Raw genomic sequence first — 19,151 nt, 5'->3', positions numbered from 1 at the left:
CTATATTGGCTGTTTAACATCTTGCTTTTCTTACTCAGTGACATATCCTGTACAAACAGACCCACCTAATTCCATTTCACACACATGAAACAATAACTATAAAGTACTTGTTTATTGATATATTTCCTGCTGCTTCCTTATTGCAAATAATATCATTCATTCACTGTGTGTATGCATTATATATGCATGTTCACCTTCGCAAACTGGCATTGTATATTTAGAGTAAGTTACACACATTTAAAAGTTGTTCTTCTGAATGTTAACATCAACTTATATATTCACAGCATACACAAGTATCCATTCACCTATGTATTTGACGATACTGGTATTAAAATGCTACCATTCTGAAAGGCACAAAAGCAGGGAACATACTGACCTATCTTTATTCCTCCAGCCCTCATCCTCCACCACTTCCTTTTCATATCCCTTTCATTTTAACTACTGTTGTTAATTATAGAAATTTAATCCCAAATGCCTTGTTCTTTCCTCTCCATCTTCTCAAGGAATCAAGTATCTATCTACCCATCACTTCTCTCATTTCATTAAACTTCAACGTGAACCAAGCTTTGTTCTACAGTTTAAGTGTATATGTTAGAATGAATTTTCCAGAATTTTCTTCATTATTCTCATTTTTTCTTAGGTGAACTTTTCAAATAAAAAAAAAAAAATCTAACTGTTTCAATTGGGACTTCATTTAATACACTACCACTGTTAGAAAATGTGACAGTGTGGGACCCATATGTATGTGGATACACATGCATGATACTTTTGTCTTACTGTATCTTTCTACTCAAGGGCATGCTGTGACTTAATAGTTAATAATCTTTTACAGCCCAGGAGTTTCTAAAGCTATGGATATTTATAACTGTCAACTTACTTTTATTTCCTAACTCCCCTGAATATTCTAATATATAATCATTTTGTCTGCAAATAATTTTATAGCCTATTTTTCAAAGGTTACACATTTTACATCACATGTCTACAGTTTAACTACAACTTTGAGGATGGTATTAAGTAATGCTGTTTTTAGATTCAATTGAATTTAGTTCCCTTAATTATGAGCCAGGAAGGTAAGTCACATACAGAGTTCCAAAACTTTAATAAACATATTTTTAAAAAACATAAGCTCATTCTGCAGGCCTGGCTAGCCTGGAACTCACTTTGTAGACATCTCAATTCATCTACATTTTTCTAGTGTCTCAAGAGTACATATGGCTAGTGGCTACTATCTAGGACCTGGCAAAGCTAGTGTTTCATAACTATATATTAGCTAAATTAGAAAATAACAAAGTACTTACCTTAAAATGGGTAAAAATACAGATACCTCCCCAGCTTTCACTTTGCCAGCTAGTTTTGTTACCTACTAGAGTAGACCCTGAGTTTTTTCCCTTTTGACTTAGTACGTTGGTATTATCATCCTGACTTCTCTAATATAAATATCAGGGATAAATCCTTAAAGATCTTTGTATTACTTTACAATAATTCTATTTGGCACTTTTTTATTCATGTAGAAATAAATAAATATAAGAAAAATTGTCTGAAATTGTCTATTGTTTAGTCTTACATAGTAACATACTGGTTTATAAAAATTAATTTTCTTCACTAAATGTAAGTTTTATAGGAATAGACTGTCAAATGTTTAAATGAAAATGTGAACTATCTGACCCTGGCAACTAAAGTACCTTAAAATTTACAGAATTTATAATGTATTTTTTAACAAAATATTCAAATTTATTTACATAGGTTTCTTTTCTTTTTCTTTCTTTCCTTTTCTGAGATAGGGTCTCACTACTCAGCAGTGGCTGGCCTAGAACTCACAGAATCCACTGCCTCTGTCTCCTGAGTGCTGGAGTTCATATGTCGTGCATCATGACGCTCACTCCACAGACCTTCTAAATCGTTAATGCAGAAAGACATTCTGAACTAGAAGATGAACAGCTCATTTCTTCCAGGGGAGTCATTACTTAAATATGCCCTAGCATCTTCTGAAATAATACAAAACAAAGCCTCCATACTACAAAGTATATACTCTGTGAAAGCATATAGTATTAATATAATGACATTCTAATACCTTTTGAGAAAATATCAAAATGTAAAAAGGATGAAAAGTCACCAAACCTATGACACTAACATGGGAAGAAGCTCTTCTGGAGTTTGATTAAATAAAAGATGACAGATTTTGGAGCAAACAGATGCAGCACTTAATCATTACTAATACAGTTTCTAATGTCTATTAAGCTGTGTTTATAGGGACATCTTAGATTTAGGGGAGCAACAGAGGATGTGATGTGCTCAAAAGGGCTCCAAACACAGCTGACCCACCTGTTCCTGAACCTTAATCTAGTCTACAGACTGTTCAGCCTATTTTATAACACTGATTCTTTACATCAAACTCTTTTTCATTACACATAATCAGTGCCCCTTCAAGAATAAAGGTTCTGTCTCCTGACTTCTTCTATAGACTATGTTGTATCATATATTTGAAACTTTCAACAGGCTCTTACCTTTCTCCATATAAAGAAGTTAAGACTTCACAATCCATTCCACAGAGACCTCCCTACTCTACTGAAGTCCCGTGGCTTCCTTTCACTGAGGCAGATTGTGCCTACAAAACATTTACACACACCCTCTCTCCCGTTTATACCTCTTTGTTTGTTTGTTTTTCCAGACAGGGCTTCTGTGTAGCTCTTGCTGTCCTGGAACTTGCTCTGTAGACCAGGCTAGTCTTGAACTCTAAGACATCTGTCTGACTCTGCCTCCTGTGTCTGGGATTTAAGGCAGGCCCCACCATCACTTGGCCCATTTATATGCTACTAATTATAGAATAAAGCACATAAATAAAATTGCCTGAGTATTATGGGCAATTTCTGGAATATTAGCTATTATTCTACATCCTTCTCTCCCATTCAAAAAGTTATACAGAAAGCATAAAGCATGAAATTATAATCATGTATCTTCTCTAGATTTTTAGCAAATTATTTACTAATTCTATAGTATCTATGACTCCCATCCCAACCATTTTTACTAAGCATTGGAAAAAACATTGCACCCTGAAGACCACTGGCTGGATAGAAAAAATGCAAAGCTCTTTGTAAAGTCCAGAGATGTGTTTTGGTGCAGGAGAGCAGGCAGTGTGGTACAGCAATGCAAGAGTGGCATGGCTCTACAGCTGCTATATGTATGAATGTGGTATGTCCTGCACTTCCCTTGTCAGATCTAATGTTGCAGGCATGCAGAGATGCTGGTGTGGGGTGTGGCCAGCAGGTTATAGTTGTCCTTCTCAGCTCTGAATACTCACTCCTCTCTGCCTCAATCACTCCTGTCATTGCTATAAGCTAGGTATTTTATTAGGCTTGGAAAAACAAACAAACCAAAAAAAAAAAAAAAAAAAACCTCAAAATCATTTAACATATATTAAACCTAAATTCCCACCCTAACAGCTTTTGAAAGCAGGTACAAATAAAAGTGACTCACTTTCTAGAGGGGAACTGCTGTCAAACAGATCAGTGTCCCCAAGGAATGGCACTATCTCATGCCCCTCTCTCCCAACTCAGCCTTCCCATGGAACCTCCTTCTCCCACTACAGGATCGATGATGTTGCATAATCTGCGATGTTCCTGTTCAGAAAGGCCTGGTGAAACCCTGGGTCTGTGCCTACTGACTGGCACTTTAGAACCTTAAATTCTATACCCAACAACTTTAGCCACTTTATAAATGTACCATAGCATCTGAACTGTAAACTGTTCAACAAATGTAATTGCTATGACTCTGGCATTCAAGAGGCTGCCTAATCATTCCATTCAAGTTTAGCTACTTGTTAATACAATGAAAAGTAAAATACCCATCCACTTACAAAAATGATGGGTGATTTAGATCTAACAATCTTCATTTAAAAAAAGGATCATACCGTATTTTAACTGAACACTTTTCAAAAGAAGACATAAATGCCTGTTTCACCTGACCCAGGGCATTAGGGACTGGTGGGGAGAGATTTTGGCATCACACAGTTACAGAATGCTCCTGTCATTTGATGTCTGGAGCTAGGGAGGCTAAACAGCCACAGAAAGACTTCCAAAGAGATACACTAAAAAGAAGATTTCAAATTAGATGGTATTTCCAATAAAAGGAACACTGGGCCAGCCTAGACCAAAATCTATAGTAAGAACATAGACTAGAACAGGTAAAAATGACCCTCATGGAAGCTGGGAAGCTGTGACTACTAAGTGGGATTGGCATTCATCTAGTAATCCTCAATTTAACAGGTATGAAGTCAAGCACATACTACTATATTACACTATTAAGAAAAGAGAATACGTTTTACTATTGGTATATGTACTATGTTCTTACCAAGTACTGGCAGAACAACACACATTTAGTAGTTTATCCAAAAATCTCTGAAGTCAATCCAAAACAGAAGTAAAATTATTTAAAAGAAGTTCATTTAGTTGTTTCCAATCCGAAAATCTCTAACACAACAGATTTTATGTGTCTCACCAATGCTGCCATTCCTCTGATAGCTAGCACAAGCAAGCAGCAATTCAGCATTAAAACTCTGTAGTGCTATATCCAATGTTGCAACTACTTTTGACTTACCTCATAGGGCAGTTTATCAAAATAGCCATTGTTTGGCCCATCCCCGAGGGCAGCACTGCTAAACTTTTTGTTAAGTCCATCCATTCCACAGTCATCCTTGTCCTCGTAGTCATCACCTTCTACATCATTCATGTCAACAAGTGAGGTCTTGAGAGAGAGCAATGCCTTGTCCTTCGTACCATGCAGCACAACTGCATCTAATTCGGTGTAATAATCCAGAAGAGAACTATTTACTTCCAGTCGTATAAGATTTGTGGGGAAATTTATCTGCTTAATAAAAGGTTTGAACTGGCGAGCCTGGGAAGCATTCACCTTCGTAGGTCTCTCTGACCAAAGAGTCTCCCATCTGCCAAAGAAAAAAAACGTCCCTGAAGTTTAGAATGAGATCTACTGGTACTGTTAGGGTACAATTCCCCACCCAACTAGGACAGTGTGAAATAAAGGAAAACAAATAAGGTAAATAGAATCAAACGAGAGTCACCTCAAGAATGTATTTTTTAAAATTAAAAAAAAAAAAAACTAAATGTCAAATATCTCTACTTAAAATATTTTTTACAAGCCCTCCAAAACTTCTTTGTATTTTCCCCAAGATTTCACCTTGGTTAAAGACTAGAGTCAATGGTTAAGGGTATCTGAAAAATCAAATTGAGTTTTACACAATAGTAAACACCGAGAAAGAGGACAAAGCTGTCCAGTGTGCATGTTCTCAGCCAAGTCGGAAACCAATCTGATCCTTCTGCCTCACGAAGGTTTCCTCTCCAGCATTTCCATTTTTGTTACTGGCCTCTTACAAACTCAAAATACCATGCTCTTTCTGTGTATGGGTGTGCAGGTGTATGTGTATGAGGACCACAGAGAGGATAGCCACAAGTATTATTCCTCAAGCACCTCCCACCATGTTTTGCTTTGTTTGTAAAGGCCATCTCCATCTCTACCCACACTGAGCTCACAAGTGTGCACCACCATGCCCAGTAGCTTTCACATGGGTTCCGGAAGGAAACTCAGGTCCTCAAGTACTTTATTGACTTAACGCAATGTTTTCCTGTTTTTGAAATTCAGTCATTAAAGGTTGTCAAGATTTCAGGAAACTATCATATATATCCTTATCCTGAATTGCCATTTCATTATTCTTTTAGTCACACCTAATACTAACAAGTATCTAACAAAGCAAAAGTAGAACATTTTCTCCTGCCTTACAATTGGACTCCCACTTCTCAGGCAAATTATCCTTCCTTTTTTCACTGTACATTTATAACTAATTTGAATCTAAGTTCATGTCTTCTCCAGTAGAACATCCAATGTACTTCTATGATTCGCCGATGTCCATGTGACTCATCTTATAAAACCATTCTCCAGAATCCACAAGTCTCATCCCCAGTTCTGCAGCAAACCTGTGGCAGCTTCCCTTCCTTCTCTTCCCGCATTCCCAGAGAACTAAGCAGACCCATCATCTCCTTTCCTAGCCCATCCCATTCCTAAGTGTCAGCTCCCAAAACCTAAAAGAAAATGAGAATGACACCAGACTTCGCAATGGAGACTCTAAAAACTAAAAGGGCCTGGGGCAGATATGCTGCAGATTCTAAGAAACCATAAACATCAATGGATTCAATTCCCTACTGCTGGCAGGAGTGCAAAATGGTCAGCTGCTATAGAAATAACTATGGTAGTTCCTCAGGAAGATGGGAATCTATGATTCTTGGGCATATACCCAAAGAATGTTTTGTCCTACCTATAGTGACACTTGCTCAACTGCATTTCATTGCTGCCATACTGATAATAACCAAAAAAGTGGGAAAAAACACAGATGTCCCTCAATGTTCCATTGCTATGAAGAAACGCCATGTCTACAGCAACTCTTATAAAGGAAAATATTTAATTAGGGCTGGCTTAAAATTAAGAGATTTAGTCTACTGTCATGTCAGCATGGTATCATGGAGGCAGACACGGTGCTGGAGAAGGAGCTGAGAGTTCAACTGGATTGGCAGGCAGCAGAAAGACAGAGTGAGTACCAATGGGCCTAGCTTTGCATTTTGAAATGCCAAAGCCCACCCCCAGTGAAACACTTCCTCCAACAAGGCCACACCTCCTCCAATATGGCCATACCTCCTAATCACCCCCAAGTAGTATCACTCCCTAATGACAAAGTGATGGGAGATGTCATTCTGTAGATATGTTTATCTTATTGGTTGGTGAATAAAACACAGTGGCCAATAATAGGACAGTGAGATAGGTGGGCATAGGAGATGAGGAGGATTTGGGGAGGTGTAGGCACAGAGCAGTAGCCATGTAGAATGTCAGAGGAATAACCGGTCCCTGGACCTTTCTTCAGTAAGATAAAACCACGTAGAAATACTTAGATTAATAGACATGGGTTAGTAATTAAGACAGAGCTAGCCAATAAGAAGCCTAGTCATTGGCCAACAGTTTCATAATTAATATAAGTTTCTGAGTGTTCATTTGGGGCTGAACATGTTTGTGGGACCAGACTGATGGAAAGAATGCTCATAACAACCAAGCAATCAAATATATGAGCCTATGGGGGCATTCCTACTCATATCACCACATGTGGATATTACTGTTAAGTCACTGATAACCAAGCTAAAGGACTAGAATGTACAGATCTCATTAGGAAAGGGAACTAGAATAGATAATATGGGTGGATGGGAGAGCTGGAAGGAACAGATAAAAGTGGGAGGGTGAAGGAAAGGAGGGACAAAGGAATGAATGCAGGGAAAGATAACTAAATTTAAGTGGTATTTGAGGAGTTGTATGGAAACCTAACACAGCAGAAACTTCCTAAAATATGTACATACATGAAGGCAAATGATATCACTAAATAATGGGGGAGACAGAGTTCCAACTGACTACCTCTTGTCAGCAGAGGAAGTAGGACCAGGCTACACATAATTGAGTTGTTAGCCAAAAGTAGTCCCATGGGAATCCTCAAACAACCCAGAGTACTTCCAAGAAAATATATTGCTCTCCACAAACTGACAGCAAGGGTGCATTACTGAAGACAATACCTACATAACTCACTGGACATGGAGAAACCGACCTGGTGCCTATATAGCCTTCATCTTTATATTCTAACATCTTTGGTAGAGGAAGGTACTCAGTAAACACTGAGCCTGCCAGAACCCATCTAAAATGGTGTCCTGCCTGTAAGATCTGCTACTGAGATGATGGAACAAAGCTTGTGGGTGTAACCAACCAATAACTGATTTGACTTAAGGCCAACTCCATCAGGTATGGAACCCATACCTGATACTGCTTGGGTAGGAACCATATACTGTGGTCTTTAAAAAAAAAAAAAAAGTCATGATAAAAGGACTCCAATGATATTCTGCTGTACTCATAGATCAATGCATTGTTCATCCATCATCAGAGAGTCTTTTCCTGCAGCAGATGGGAACAAATACAGAGATCCAAAGACAGGCATTGAGGGAGGAGGACGGTGGAAGAGAAAGGATGGGGAGAGACACCTAGAACCATTCAGACATAAATGGGATGTCTCCATCAAATCCCTGACCTCAGAGCTCAAGGAACCCTGAGGAAGAGGAGGGTAGAAAGAATACAAGAGCCAGAGGAGATAGAAGGCTCCAGGGAAACAAGGCTCTCTAAATTTACATGAGCAGAGCTCGTATGAACTCACAAGGCTGACGCAGCATGCACAGGGTTTATGCCAGTCTGAGCCAGGTCCTCTGTGTTTGTATTACAGCTTCCAGTTTGGAAAACATTGCTTTCCAAGGGGTTTATGCGGACAGTATAAAAGGAGGGGCACTGAAAGAATCACACATTGCCTATATAATCTCAATGTCATAGGGAGCCATTTCTCCTTGCACTGAAAGAATCACACATTGCCTATATAATCTCAATGTCATAGGGAGCCATTTCTCCTTGCCCTGAAAGAATCACACATTGCCTATATAATCTCAATGTCATAGGGAGCCATTTCTCCTTGCACTGAAAGAATCACACGTTGCCTATATAATCTCAATGTCATAGGGAGCCATTTCTCCTTGCACTGAAAGAATCACACATTGCCTATATAATCTCAATGTCATAGGGAGCCATTTCTCCTTGCCCTGAAAGAATCACACATTGCCTATATAATCTCAATGTCATAGGGAGCCATTTCTCCTTGCACTGAAAGAATCACACGTTGCCTATATAATCTCAATGTCATAGGGAGCCATTTCTCCTTGCACTGAAAGAATCACACATTGCCTATATAATCTCAATGTCATAGGGAGCCATTTCTCCTTGCACTGAAAGAATCACACATTGCCTATATAATCTCAATGCCATAGGAAGCCATTTCTCCTTGCCCTGAAAGAATCACACATTGCCTATATAATCTCAATGCCATAGGGAGCCATTTCTCCTTGCACTGAAAGAATCACACATTGCCTATATAATCTCAATGCCATAGGGAGCCATTTCTCCTTGCACTGAAAGAATCACACATTGCCTATATAATCTCAATGTCATAGGGAGCCATTTCTCCTTGCACTGAAAGAATCACACATTGCCTATATAATCTCAATGCCATAGGGAGCCATTTCTCCTTGCACTGAAAGAATCACACATTGCCTATATAATCTCAATGTCATAGGGAGCCATTTCTCCTTGCCCTGAAAGAATCACACATTGCCTATATAATCTCAATGTCATAGGGAGCCATTTCTCCTTGCCCTGAAAGAATCACACATTGCCTATATAATCTCAATGCCATAGGGAGCCATTTCTCCTTGCACTGAAAGAATCACACATTGCCTATATAATCTCAATGCCATAGGGAGCCATTTCTCCTTATGATGGAATTTGGAATTCACTGATATCAATAATACTTAAATTCTTAATATGTTATCTAATAATACTGTTCATATTATATGACAAACTCTTTATTTCTTTGACCTGAGGAACAATAAACTAGAGCAGGGCATATAGATTCTAAAAAAGACAAAGACTTATAAAACTCAAGAAGAAATCTAAAGAAGGGAAGCTGCTGATGTGTAAGTATCCTGAGAGTTTTTAGTTAAGCCAAAATGGAACTAGGAAGAACACATGGCCTCGACCCTGAGAGAACAGAGATGGAAAATATGGTCACTTCTACTTGAAGAATCAAAGCATAAGTTCAAATGGAATTATTTTTTAAAAATTTTTCTTTAGCATGTATTTATGGGAGATCATGTGACTTTTCAAATAAGCACAATATACAATATACACAAAATACAATATACAGTAATTAAATTACATTCCCTAATCTTCCCCAGACCTCCATAATACTACATAATACTACGGTCAATCTCTAACAGTCACTATTGTCCTTTTACACTGACTTCAATAAAAGGCTTCCATATTTGAGAAAGAACACAGGTACTGGTCTTTCTTTGTCAGGCTTCCTCCATTTAACTGAAGAACACACATTGCTGCAAATGACAACACTTTATTCTTGCTTATTGCTGACTAATATCCACTGAGCATACATGCTGTATTTGTTGTTATCAGTTCACCTGAGGCTGAGTCTATGTCTGAGCTATTACGAACACTGCTGCAGCGGGCGCGGAAGCAGGGCAGCTTGTGGTACGATGATTTTGTTTCCTATGGATAGTTTCAGAAGTGGCATGCTCCATGGCAATCCTAGTAAAGTTATCCCCAAGAGGGTCATGAACCACAAAACAAGGCACAGTAACAGGAACTTTTGTACTTTAGGGACCATAATAACCACCACTCTATCTGCTATCTTGTGAAGAATTTTTTCTGAAGACTAAGAAAAAAACACATCAAACAAAAGACCTTGATTGTACTTAGAGATGACAGTCCAGCCCATCACTAAGTGGAGAGTAACAAGCTGCCACTCTCTGTGAAAGGCCTGGTCAATTCTGACCCCATGATAACATCATCATGGTCCTTGAACGACAAGAGCAAGGGGACTGGGATTTGGCAATTCACAGAACTGCTGCTTATGCCACTTCCACAGAGGCCTCTGTTGCTCCGCTTCCCTTACTTCTCTGTATTAGAGCTCAGAAAAACCAAATAAACAAATCACTAAACTGTATCTCTCACATAACACAATCCTAATTTCTGCAGTATGACAGATTTGTCCTTTTCGCCTTCTCCCCCACCTCCTGTCTCTGTCTTCTAAACCGTAACCCTGAGCTAGCCTATCGTCTAATCCTCAGCCACTATCTCTTTTCTTTTAAGAAGGCACTACGAAAACAGCCCAACGACATGGAGAACGAGCAGAAAGAACCGCTTATAACTTCCTATGCTGCTGGCTAACAATGAAAATCACAAGAGGAAAGCATGGCTTTTAAATTTTTGAATGTTTGAGACTATGCAAAGTTTATTTCCTGCACACAATTCCTGGACCATTCCAACACACTCTAACTAGGAGTCTGTTTCAGCTCCTAAGTGTCATGAAACAGGTCAATTAAAACAATAGGCAACAGTCCAGAATATGATAGAGCTCTGCTGACTACAAAAAGCAAGGGAATTACCCTGTTACGCACATACAAAGATACACAAATTATTGTAAAACTGTTCTTTATTCAAGATTCATGCTAATTCAGTATAAGTGGTAGTAATTTGATGATAAATGGTATTGTTATGTCATTTGTCTTCTAATGCCTGCGTATTTAACTGAGTAAGTGATCTGACAATTATCATGCAATCTAGTTGGCAGTAGCTGACTCCTTTTTCCCACTCACAGCCTCTCTGGTCTCTTGTTGTGTCCATCCTCCAATCTTGCTTTGCTCTTTAGGGGCCTTCATCTGCCACTGTGCTCACAAAACTATCATGTGTTCCTGAGCAGCAAAAACCCAATGTTTGCAATCCCCCTTCCATCCCTCCAGCCCATGCTCACACAGAATTGTACCCGAGCTTCCCTCCTCCTTGCTGGTATCTCCATAAAACTTCCACAGGAAACAGCTGTACAGGAGTAGGAATCTTCCTGTAGTTTCTGGAAAGCTACAGCCAAGACAGCTCTGAGATCTCGAACTCCAGAAAACCCTGTTTAGATCTTAAATCATTCTTCCCTGGTGCAGCCACCAATAGCTTGGGCTTTTCTCACTTCATCAAACCCTGATCCCACACCAATGAAAGTGCTACTGTTCTCCACTTTTCTTAGCCCTGCTGAGCCTCTCTCCATCCTGAGAGAATCCACTTCCTTGAAGAAGCTACCAGATTAGACTTCCCAGAGCCCTACACACACTAGGCTTTCCCCTGGCCAACATGTTCCCTAAAATGTCACAGCCTTCTTCCAGGATGGCCTATGAGCTCAGAACAAAAGCCATCTTTGTGTGGCTCTCTGGTTTTGTTCCCAGAGAGAAAGGATGTCCAATGAATGCTCCCCACTGTCTAAGGAAAGACACCAAAATAGTAACAGCCATTGAATCTGAGCAGAAGAGCTATAGGTACCTTTTCATTTTGTTCTTTTAGACAATGAAGCATCTATTAAACTCACAATCAGTAAAACTTAAAGAGGCCTCTTTGAGCTAAGTATGGAGGCTCATGTCTGTAAGCTCAGCACTTGGAAGATAGAAGAAGAACTGCTGTGAGTTCCAGGCCACGCTGGGACTACAATTAAACTGCATCTAAAAACCAAAACAAAACAAAATTTTTATACTGCAGGAATACGTATTTATCTGACTCCTTTTGTCTTAAAATTTATTCAAATTTTGTGAGGGATAAAGCTAAAAATCAGTACAGCAAATCAAAGGCATCTTCAAACTAAGTTTTAAAATTACAGAATCAAATTGGTTATGCAACATTTGGGATCAGAGAAAAGGCTATGCATGTTTCATAGATCTCAAATCTGTTCACATTTTTAAAAATGCATATAACTTTATAAGAAAGGCTTAGAATATTACAAATGATTTTCATATGAGAAAAGATCTTGTCCAAATTCCTGCTTGTTTCTTTTCTTTCAGCAAACAGCCTATATATAAAGGATGATAGTTTTGTGCTTTCATTAACAACAGTGTACACAATAAATTATCAAACCAGTTTCCAACAGTAGTGGCACCAACCTCTGTATCTGTTTACTGGCAAGATGGGAACACATTCCCTTAGAACTGAGGATATAGATACAAGCCAGCATTGTGTCCTGGGAGCTGTTCTCTGCTCCATTCCTCCTACACTAGCATCTGGGGTCCCAGAGTTCTTTGGTAAAGGTATCTACGAATCACTGTCAGCTAGAATAAGCTCATAGGGCAAAGGTTTTTATTCTACATTGTTGCTGATGTATCCTCAATACTCAGAATAACACAGAATATGACAGATACTATGGTCAATGAATGAGTAACCTAAAATTGATACAAATATCTAAAATCTGAAAGATCCAATAATAACAGGCCAATAAAATAATCAGATAATCCAAGGAAAAGGTTATATAAATGGTTCTTAGATAAAGGAAAAGATATTCAAACTCAGAGACAATGAGAGAATAAAACATTACATTTTTACCTAATAAATTACAAAACTATGAAACTTAGTAACACTGCATCTTTTGGCAAAGCATGTCCATATTTATATTTCTTGTGGAAATATAAACAGGTACAGACACTTTAGAGGGAAACCTAGCTCCGGGCATCAAAATTACACCAAGAAATTCTTCTGAGATGCTTATCCCACAGAAAGCCTTACAGGAGAGTGAAGTGGTGTGTGGAAACTGTTCTCTGTATTAATGATTATAATAGCAGAAGACTGGCAAAAGCTACGTGCCCATCAGTTAAGGAGTAGTTAAAAAATAGGGCATATAGGTAGGGCACATTACATGCAGCTATTGGAAAGAAACAAGGGAGCATTCTGCTTCATGGCTACTGCTCAGTAGTGAAACAAAACAGGTATCAAATGACCAAAGTGATAATCCTGTTGTATAGATAAAGAAAATTACAACATGTATTTGATTCCCTTATATCTGCACAGAGAAATAAAATGATACAAAGAAAACTTTACAAGTAGTTTCTTTAGGAGAAAGGGTAGGTTACCAGGCATGTGGAGAGCACATGTATGAATGGCTATGATGTGTATGTTTAAACCACTGTCCTAGGTGAGTATATCACCTGCACAAGGAATTGTACAAAAACGAGAGCCTTGGGGACTGCTCTACAGGTTAATGGTATAAATAGACTTCCAGGGGAACACAGTAATTCCTTAAAACTTAGCAGTTATTGTTAAATGAATATACTGACTATGAAATCATTCCCCTAACATCAAGGCTAATCTCCCAAGGATCCCCTCTATGGCACCGCTCTATGGGCCTATCTTGAGTTGTACTTAGAGTATTTAAAAGCGATTAACGTGATGAAAATAAGTTTAGAAGTCCTGATACCTACTGACATTGTATATTGCACCAAGTCCTCATTACCTCAAACTGTGCCTTTTCATTTAGGGTAAATTCTGTGATAGGCAAATAACACAATCTATGATTATAATGTGTGGTGTTTTAGGTAAAAAAATAAATCTCAAAACCAGAGATGTTTAAGTGACTTAAGAGGATGCTGCCAAAAGGAGAAAATAAAAAACCATCTCCCGTGCTGACACAACCTTAACCTTCCATCCACATGACTTGGGTCATTAACAATGAGAAAATTAGTCTCACCTTACTTCAGCTGGGGGGTTTGGGGAGTAGGGGTTTGCTGAACAAGCCAGAATCCTGATGACTGCTCCAGGGTGGTAGGTCTCCAGCACATGAACGGCTGTAGGATATACCTGTTGCTCAAAGGTAAGTTCCACATAGTCCTGGCTCTGGAAACTGGATGGTGTTCTTCTGAATGGCAAGGAGGCGCTAGGACACTTATCCCACCATGTCCCATAAGTTCGGAACACGGCTGTCTGAGTAAAGTCACCAGAACTTGGGAAGACATTTGGTATACCTGCCAAATTCCACATGGTATAGGACATGCTGTTCTCACTGCCATAATGGGAACTGAAGTCCACCACTTCTTTGGCATACTGGACCACCTCTGCACTGTGAGGCGAAGTCCGGCTAGTGGATGCTAGAGTCCTATGGCTGTTGATCATATCTCCTCTTGTAGCTGTCCTGGCTCGGCGCCGAAGGCACATATAATAAAACATGGTCAGAACTGTTAACATGGGAAAGACTGGTGACATCGAGTCGTGAATTATGGAGCTTCGAAAGGTCAGATGTCCTCAGTGAGAGGCATGAACTCTGAAGGATGGTCTACAAAATGAATGGCTTGGTGAAGTAAAATAATTTAAGTAAGACAAAAAAAAAAAAAAAAAATGCATGGATATAGCAACAAAGAGGTTTAACCAGTGTCAGCTCCCAAAATGAAATTTGAAAATGCAAGTTTTCAACTATAAATATGATCTGTGGCATAAACAATTTATCAAACGTAACTTGTAAGAAACTTACATACATACTTTTATGCTAAAGGGGGGAGCAAACGGTTAATATAAAGCAACGGAAGACATATGAATCCCAAAGCCATTTTTTAAATAAAATAATCACCACTCAAGAAACACCAAATCCTTGAATTTTTAAAATTAAAGTTATTTAACATGTGTGATGAACTATTAAAATACTACTTTTATTTACCCCAAATCATGTTGGGCCCTGACATACTTGGACATTTTAACAAACAATCCCTTATTCTTAAGCAAACAAAGCACCCTTCCTTTACCTGCCAAGCCAACCGCCTGGTCCTATGGTCCCTGTTTTTAGTTATTCTTCTCTCCCAAACAACTATGTGCAGATTCTACATTGTGGGAACACAGTTTTTTGAGATGACAGTTAATTCAGACTAACTAAATCAACTGCAACATATATTTCAGACCAATAGACAGTATTTAATTTCTATTCATCGGGCAGATCTCAGCTGCCTGGACTCTGATTTGTTGTCAGCTACTCTTAAGAATCACTCACCCTGGCTAGAATGGTCACGGAACACACACAGGAAGCGTAGGCCCTGGCACCCATCCATGTGTCTGACACATACATGCTGCTTTCCAGTACAGATGCAGAAAAAAGACAGCCTGAAACAGAGTTAAACAAACATTTTTACTCCTAAGTTAGGAATTATCCCAAGAGAAGTACACTTACAAAATTTTGGCATGTTGATTGAAAAGTGATGGGGGGGGGCATAAAATAATTAAAAAACAAAACCTTCCAACTATGCTGTATTTCTCAGAATTTTGTGGGCAATTTTGAATTAATAATTTCTTTAAAGTTTGTTTATTAGAATTTTGTAAAAGTGTAACAAACCATACCAAACTGGAGGTTTTAAACCATGGTTTTATCTCAAACTATGCCTGAAGAAATCTTAGAGAAGCCAAACAGTATTTTTAAATTTCTAGACTAATTTGTAACTTCAACAGTCAAGAAGACCCCAAGAGGCCACGCTTGTTTCAAGTCATCTCTACTCATTTATAACACATCCTCACCAGGGAGGCAACGCCCTGTCAATAGGAATAAGGAAATCTAACACTTGTTCTATACTTGTAAAGTCCTGACTCCAGCTTCCTCTAAATAGAACTAATAGAAGGAGAATACACAAATTCCCTGTACCCTTTTCCAGTAAAGCAATGCTCTAGCTTCCAAAACGTGAAAACTAACACTAAGATCACAAAATCTGACCTGTATGAATTCATTCCACCCTCCAGTAACTTTCTGATATGCAGGATACAATTGGCATCCCTTATGTTAAAGGTTCCCTCAAGCCAGGCAGCACTTCTTTGTTAACCAGAAAATCCAGCTTTTTGTTTTCATTTTTGGTTTTTTGAGACAGGGTTTCTCTGTGCAGCCCTGACTGTCCTAGTACTCGCTCTGCAGACCACACTGGCCTCAAACTCAGAGATCCACCCAACTCTGCCTCCCAAGAGCTAGGATTAAAGGGTGCCACTACCCTGCAGAAAACCCAGTTCTGACCCTTATATTTTACTGCATATCTTAACACTCTTTTTCTACCCCCAGGCCCAGTAGTAGCAAGCTTACTCTCTGGCACCAAACAGTCCTGCATTTTTCTCAGAAAAGCAGGGTTTATATTTAGATTTTTTTTTTTTTTTTTGAAGTAGTGAACCCAGACAATGGTCTTCATTTCTTTCCTTTTTTTTTTTTAAATTAAGTTTTTCATTTGTTTTACACCCTGACTGCAGCTTTCCCTCCTCCCTTCTCACATCCCTTCCCCTATTTCCCCTCTGTAACCCCCATCCAGTTCTGCAGGACTCCCATGGGTATCAACAAAGCATGGCATATCATGTTGAGATAGGACTAAGCTCCTGTCCTTGTATTAAGGCTGGGTGAGGCAACCCAGCATATCTTTATCACTTAGAGTGTGGCTTGCTGCATACTGTGTATTTCAGCATGCTGAGGGAAAGGTGATGTGGAACAAAATCAAAAAATGAAAATACACAGCAGCATCTTCTGCCTCTCAAAGCCACCCTTGTCTCAGCACACTGAGATGCTACATAAAACGCTAACTCGTGCAATGGTAAAGGGTTACACTGCTTAAAGTAAGTGTAGAAAATGTAGCTGTGAGAAACAGGAAGTTCAGTGCAGAGGGCCGACTGGGGCTAACCCAACTTAAAGATTATGTCATCAGTCAGAGTGGTTACAGCAGAACACACTAACCAGAGAGAAAATTACTAATGTCTACCAACACAGGTCATGCTTGGAAGGACCTTCAATGAAGCCTCAACTTGAAGAATCCTGTCCATGGAAGCAGGGATAAAAGCTGCCTCACTTGCCAGAAGTCCATAGGCACATCGTCAACTCAATCAGGTGCATGCCATGCACTGGACCTAAATCAGCGCCAACCACCTCCACAGTTTGGAATTCCATCCAAGAGAGTGAAAGAAATGGAAAAGCAGAACTAATTCTAAACTTGGGGACATGTGTTTGGACATGGAAGTCACAGATATGATGTTTCCACACTGGAAAAATCTGAACCCGAAAACCCAGTCACTATAAAATGAATTACAAAGGGGTCAGCTAGTGAAGCCACCAAAGAGGAATTTGCATCCTCAGGAATAAGGAAATTTGGGACAAGCAGAGCAAGATCTTGTGGGCAAAGTTGGTGAGGCATTCAGGGAAGAGCCACGTGACCCACACAACAGCACTCTGGTCAAGTAGACACTCAACACAGCTTTCAGACATCACCCTTAACTCCCAACTAAGCTCATTCCCCTTCATTTCTCAAAACTGTCTCTCAGAAAGCAGTCAATTTAATGAAACCTAGGAAACATCTACAAAACAAGGTAACTTCATTTATGTCAACCCATACAATCACTCTTGGCAAAAAGAAGATGGAGACAAACTGTAAAAGTTAAATTTTGGTTGATGTACAATGGCACAAATTTTAAAATGCTTTCTCAACTAATTTTTACCATTGCAGATTACAGGATAATATAAAAATCAACAAGACTGTCATATGGGCAATATTATTTTTAAGCTGTGTAAAAATTGAGTAAAATTTGCATTGAAGCAACATATGTAAAACCTGAGTTATAAATTGTAAATATATGTTATACTGTCAAGTTTCTTCAGATTAGAAATGGAAAGTGGAAATTTTGTTTCTTCATTTCTGGATAAAATATCTTTAGTTAATTTTTGTAAAATAAAGACAAAAACTGATGGAACACGGGAATCCTCCAAGAGTGATTACAAAGTGTACCTTTAGGGAGAAATTTTCAAGTTCATACAAAAAGCTGTTCTCAAGACTCTTGTAGCATATAAAAATATGACTTTGCAGTTAGTAAGCCAAAATTAACAACCAAGTGACCCTCACTGTTGTTTAACCCAGTTTCTTATCAAAAGTGATCATGAGGTGAGACACTGTGGGGGAATCTACACAGCCAGCATAGAAACACTCCACAACTTAGCTGGGTCAAGCTTCTAGAGTCTGACAACAGGCAGTTTATTTTAGACATATTTAAGTACAGTACAGTTTTGGAAAAAAGTTTCCTGATAACAATTATCCCAATTGCATGTGTACAATAAAGCTTAAGGCATGACTACATCAAAACTATTTGCAGAGTCCATGTGAACTCTATCATGAAGGTGAGCTCTACAGCTTAAGAGCCTACGCTCTTGTGTGGTCTTGGACATACAGATGTTGTAGAGGTCACCAAGTCAAAGTACATGTGACACCTCCCTTAAGATTGGGTTCTATTGACTGAGAAACAAAGCTTAAGATATAGGTCTAGGGAAGGAGAGACTGGGATAAACATCAAAAACACTGTGAAGTTTGGGGAGGAAACTACAATCCCAATACTGAAGGAGAGTGGATGGTTGGCCAGTTGTGCTGAAAAATGCTGGCAACACATGTTGCTTCAGTGCTAATATCCAGAAGTGATAGACCTTATGCATGACGACAAAGATGACCTTCAGGCAGTCATTGCGTTGAGTCTACTGGAGTCTCCTAAGATTAAAACTGATGACAGGGATCTTAATAGAGTGCATGAGGCAAACTGCAGAAACTAAACACCCAAAGGGTGTGACTACTGCTACAAGTTCATAGGCAAGGCAAGATGCCATTACATGAGGGATTTGGGTGTGGCCTGGTCCTACAGATAGCACAGATCACCAGGCT

General features: G+C 39.0%; 1 protein-coding gene across 2 annotated transcripts in view; it reads right to left on the bottom strand.

Moving 5' to 3' along the window:
- Fbxl4 (F-box and leucine rich repeat protein 4) overlaps positions 1–19,151 on the bottom strand; it is a 64,414-nt gene that overhangs the window by 39,011 nt on the left and 6,252 nt on the right. For both annotated transcript variants that reach the window (XM_051198571.1, XM_051198577.1), the window contains exons 2-3: positions 14,201–14,782; positions 4,594–4,939 (exon numbers count right to left, since the gene is read on the bottom strand). In XM_051198571.1, the coding sequence (XP_051054528.1) occupies positions 4,594–4,939; positions 14,201–14,712 (858 nt within the window). In that variant the 5' untranslated portion in view covers positions 14,713–14,782. The remainder of the gene's footprint in view (positions 1–4,593; positions 4,940–14,200; positions 14,783–19,151) is intronic.

This window comes from Phodopus roborovskii, unplaced genomic scaffold, assembly GCF_943737965.1.
Source record: "Phodopus roborovskii unplaced genomic scaffold, PHOROB, whole genome shotgun sequence".
NCBI classification, from domain to species: domain Eukaryota; kingdom Metazoa; phylum Chordata; class Mammalia; order Rodentia; family Cricetidae; genus Phodopus; species Phodopus roborovskii.
The sequence above is the reverse complement of the archived record's forward strand: the minus strand, read 5'-3'. Positions and strand labels throughout refer to the sequence as shown.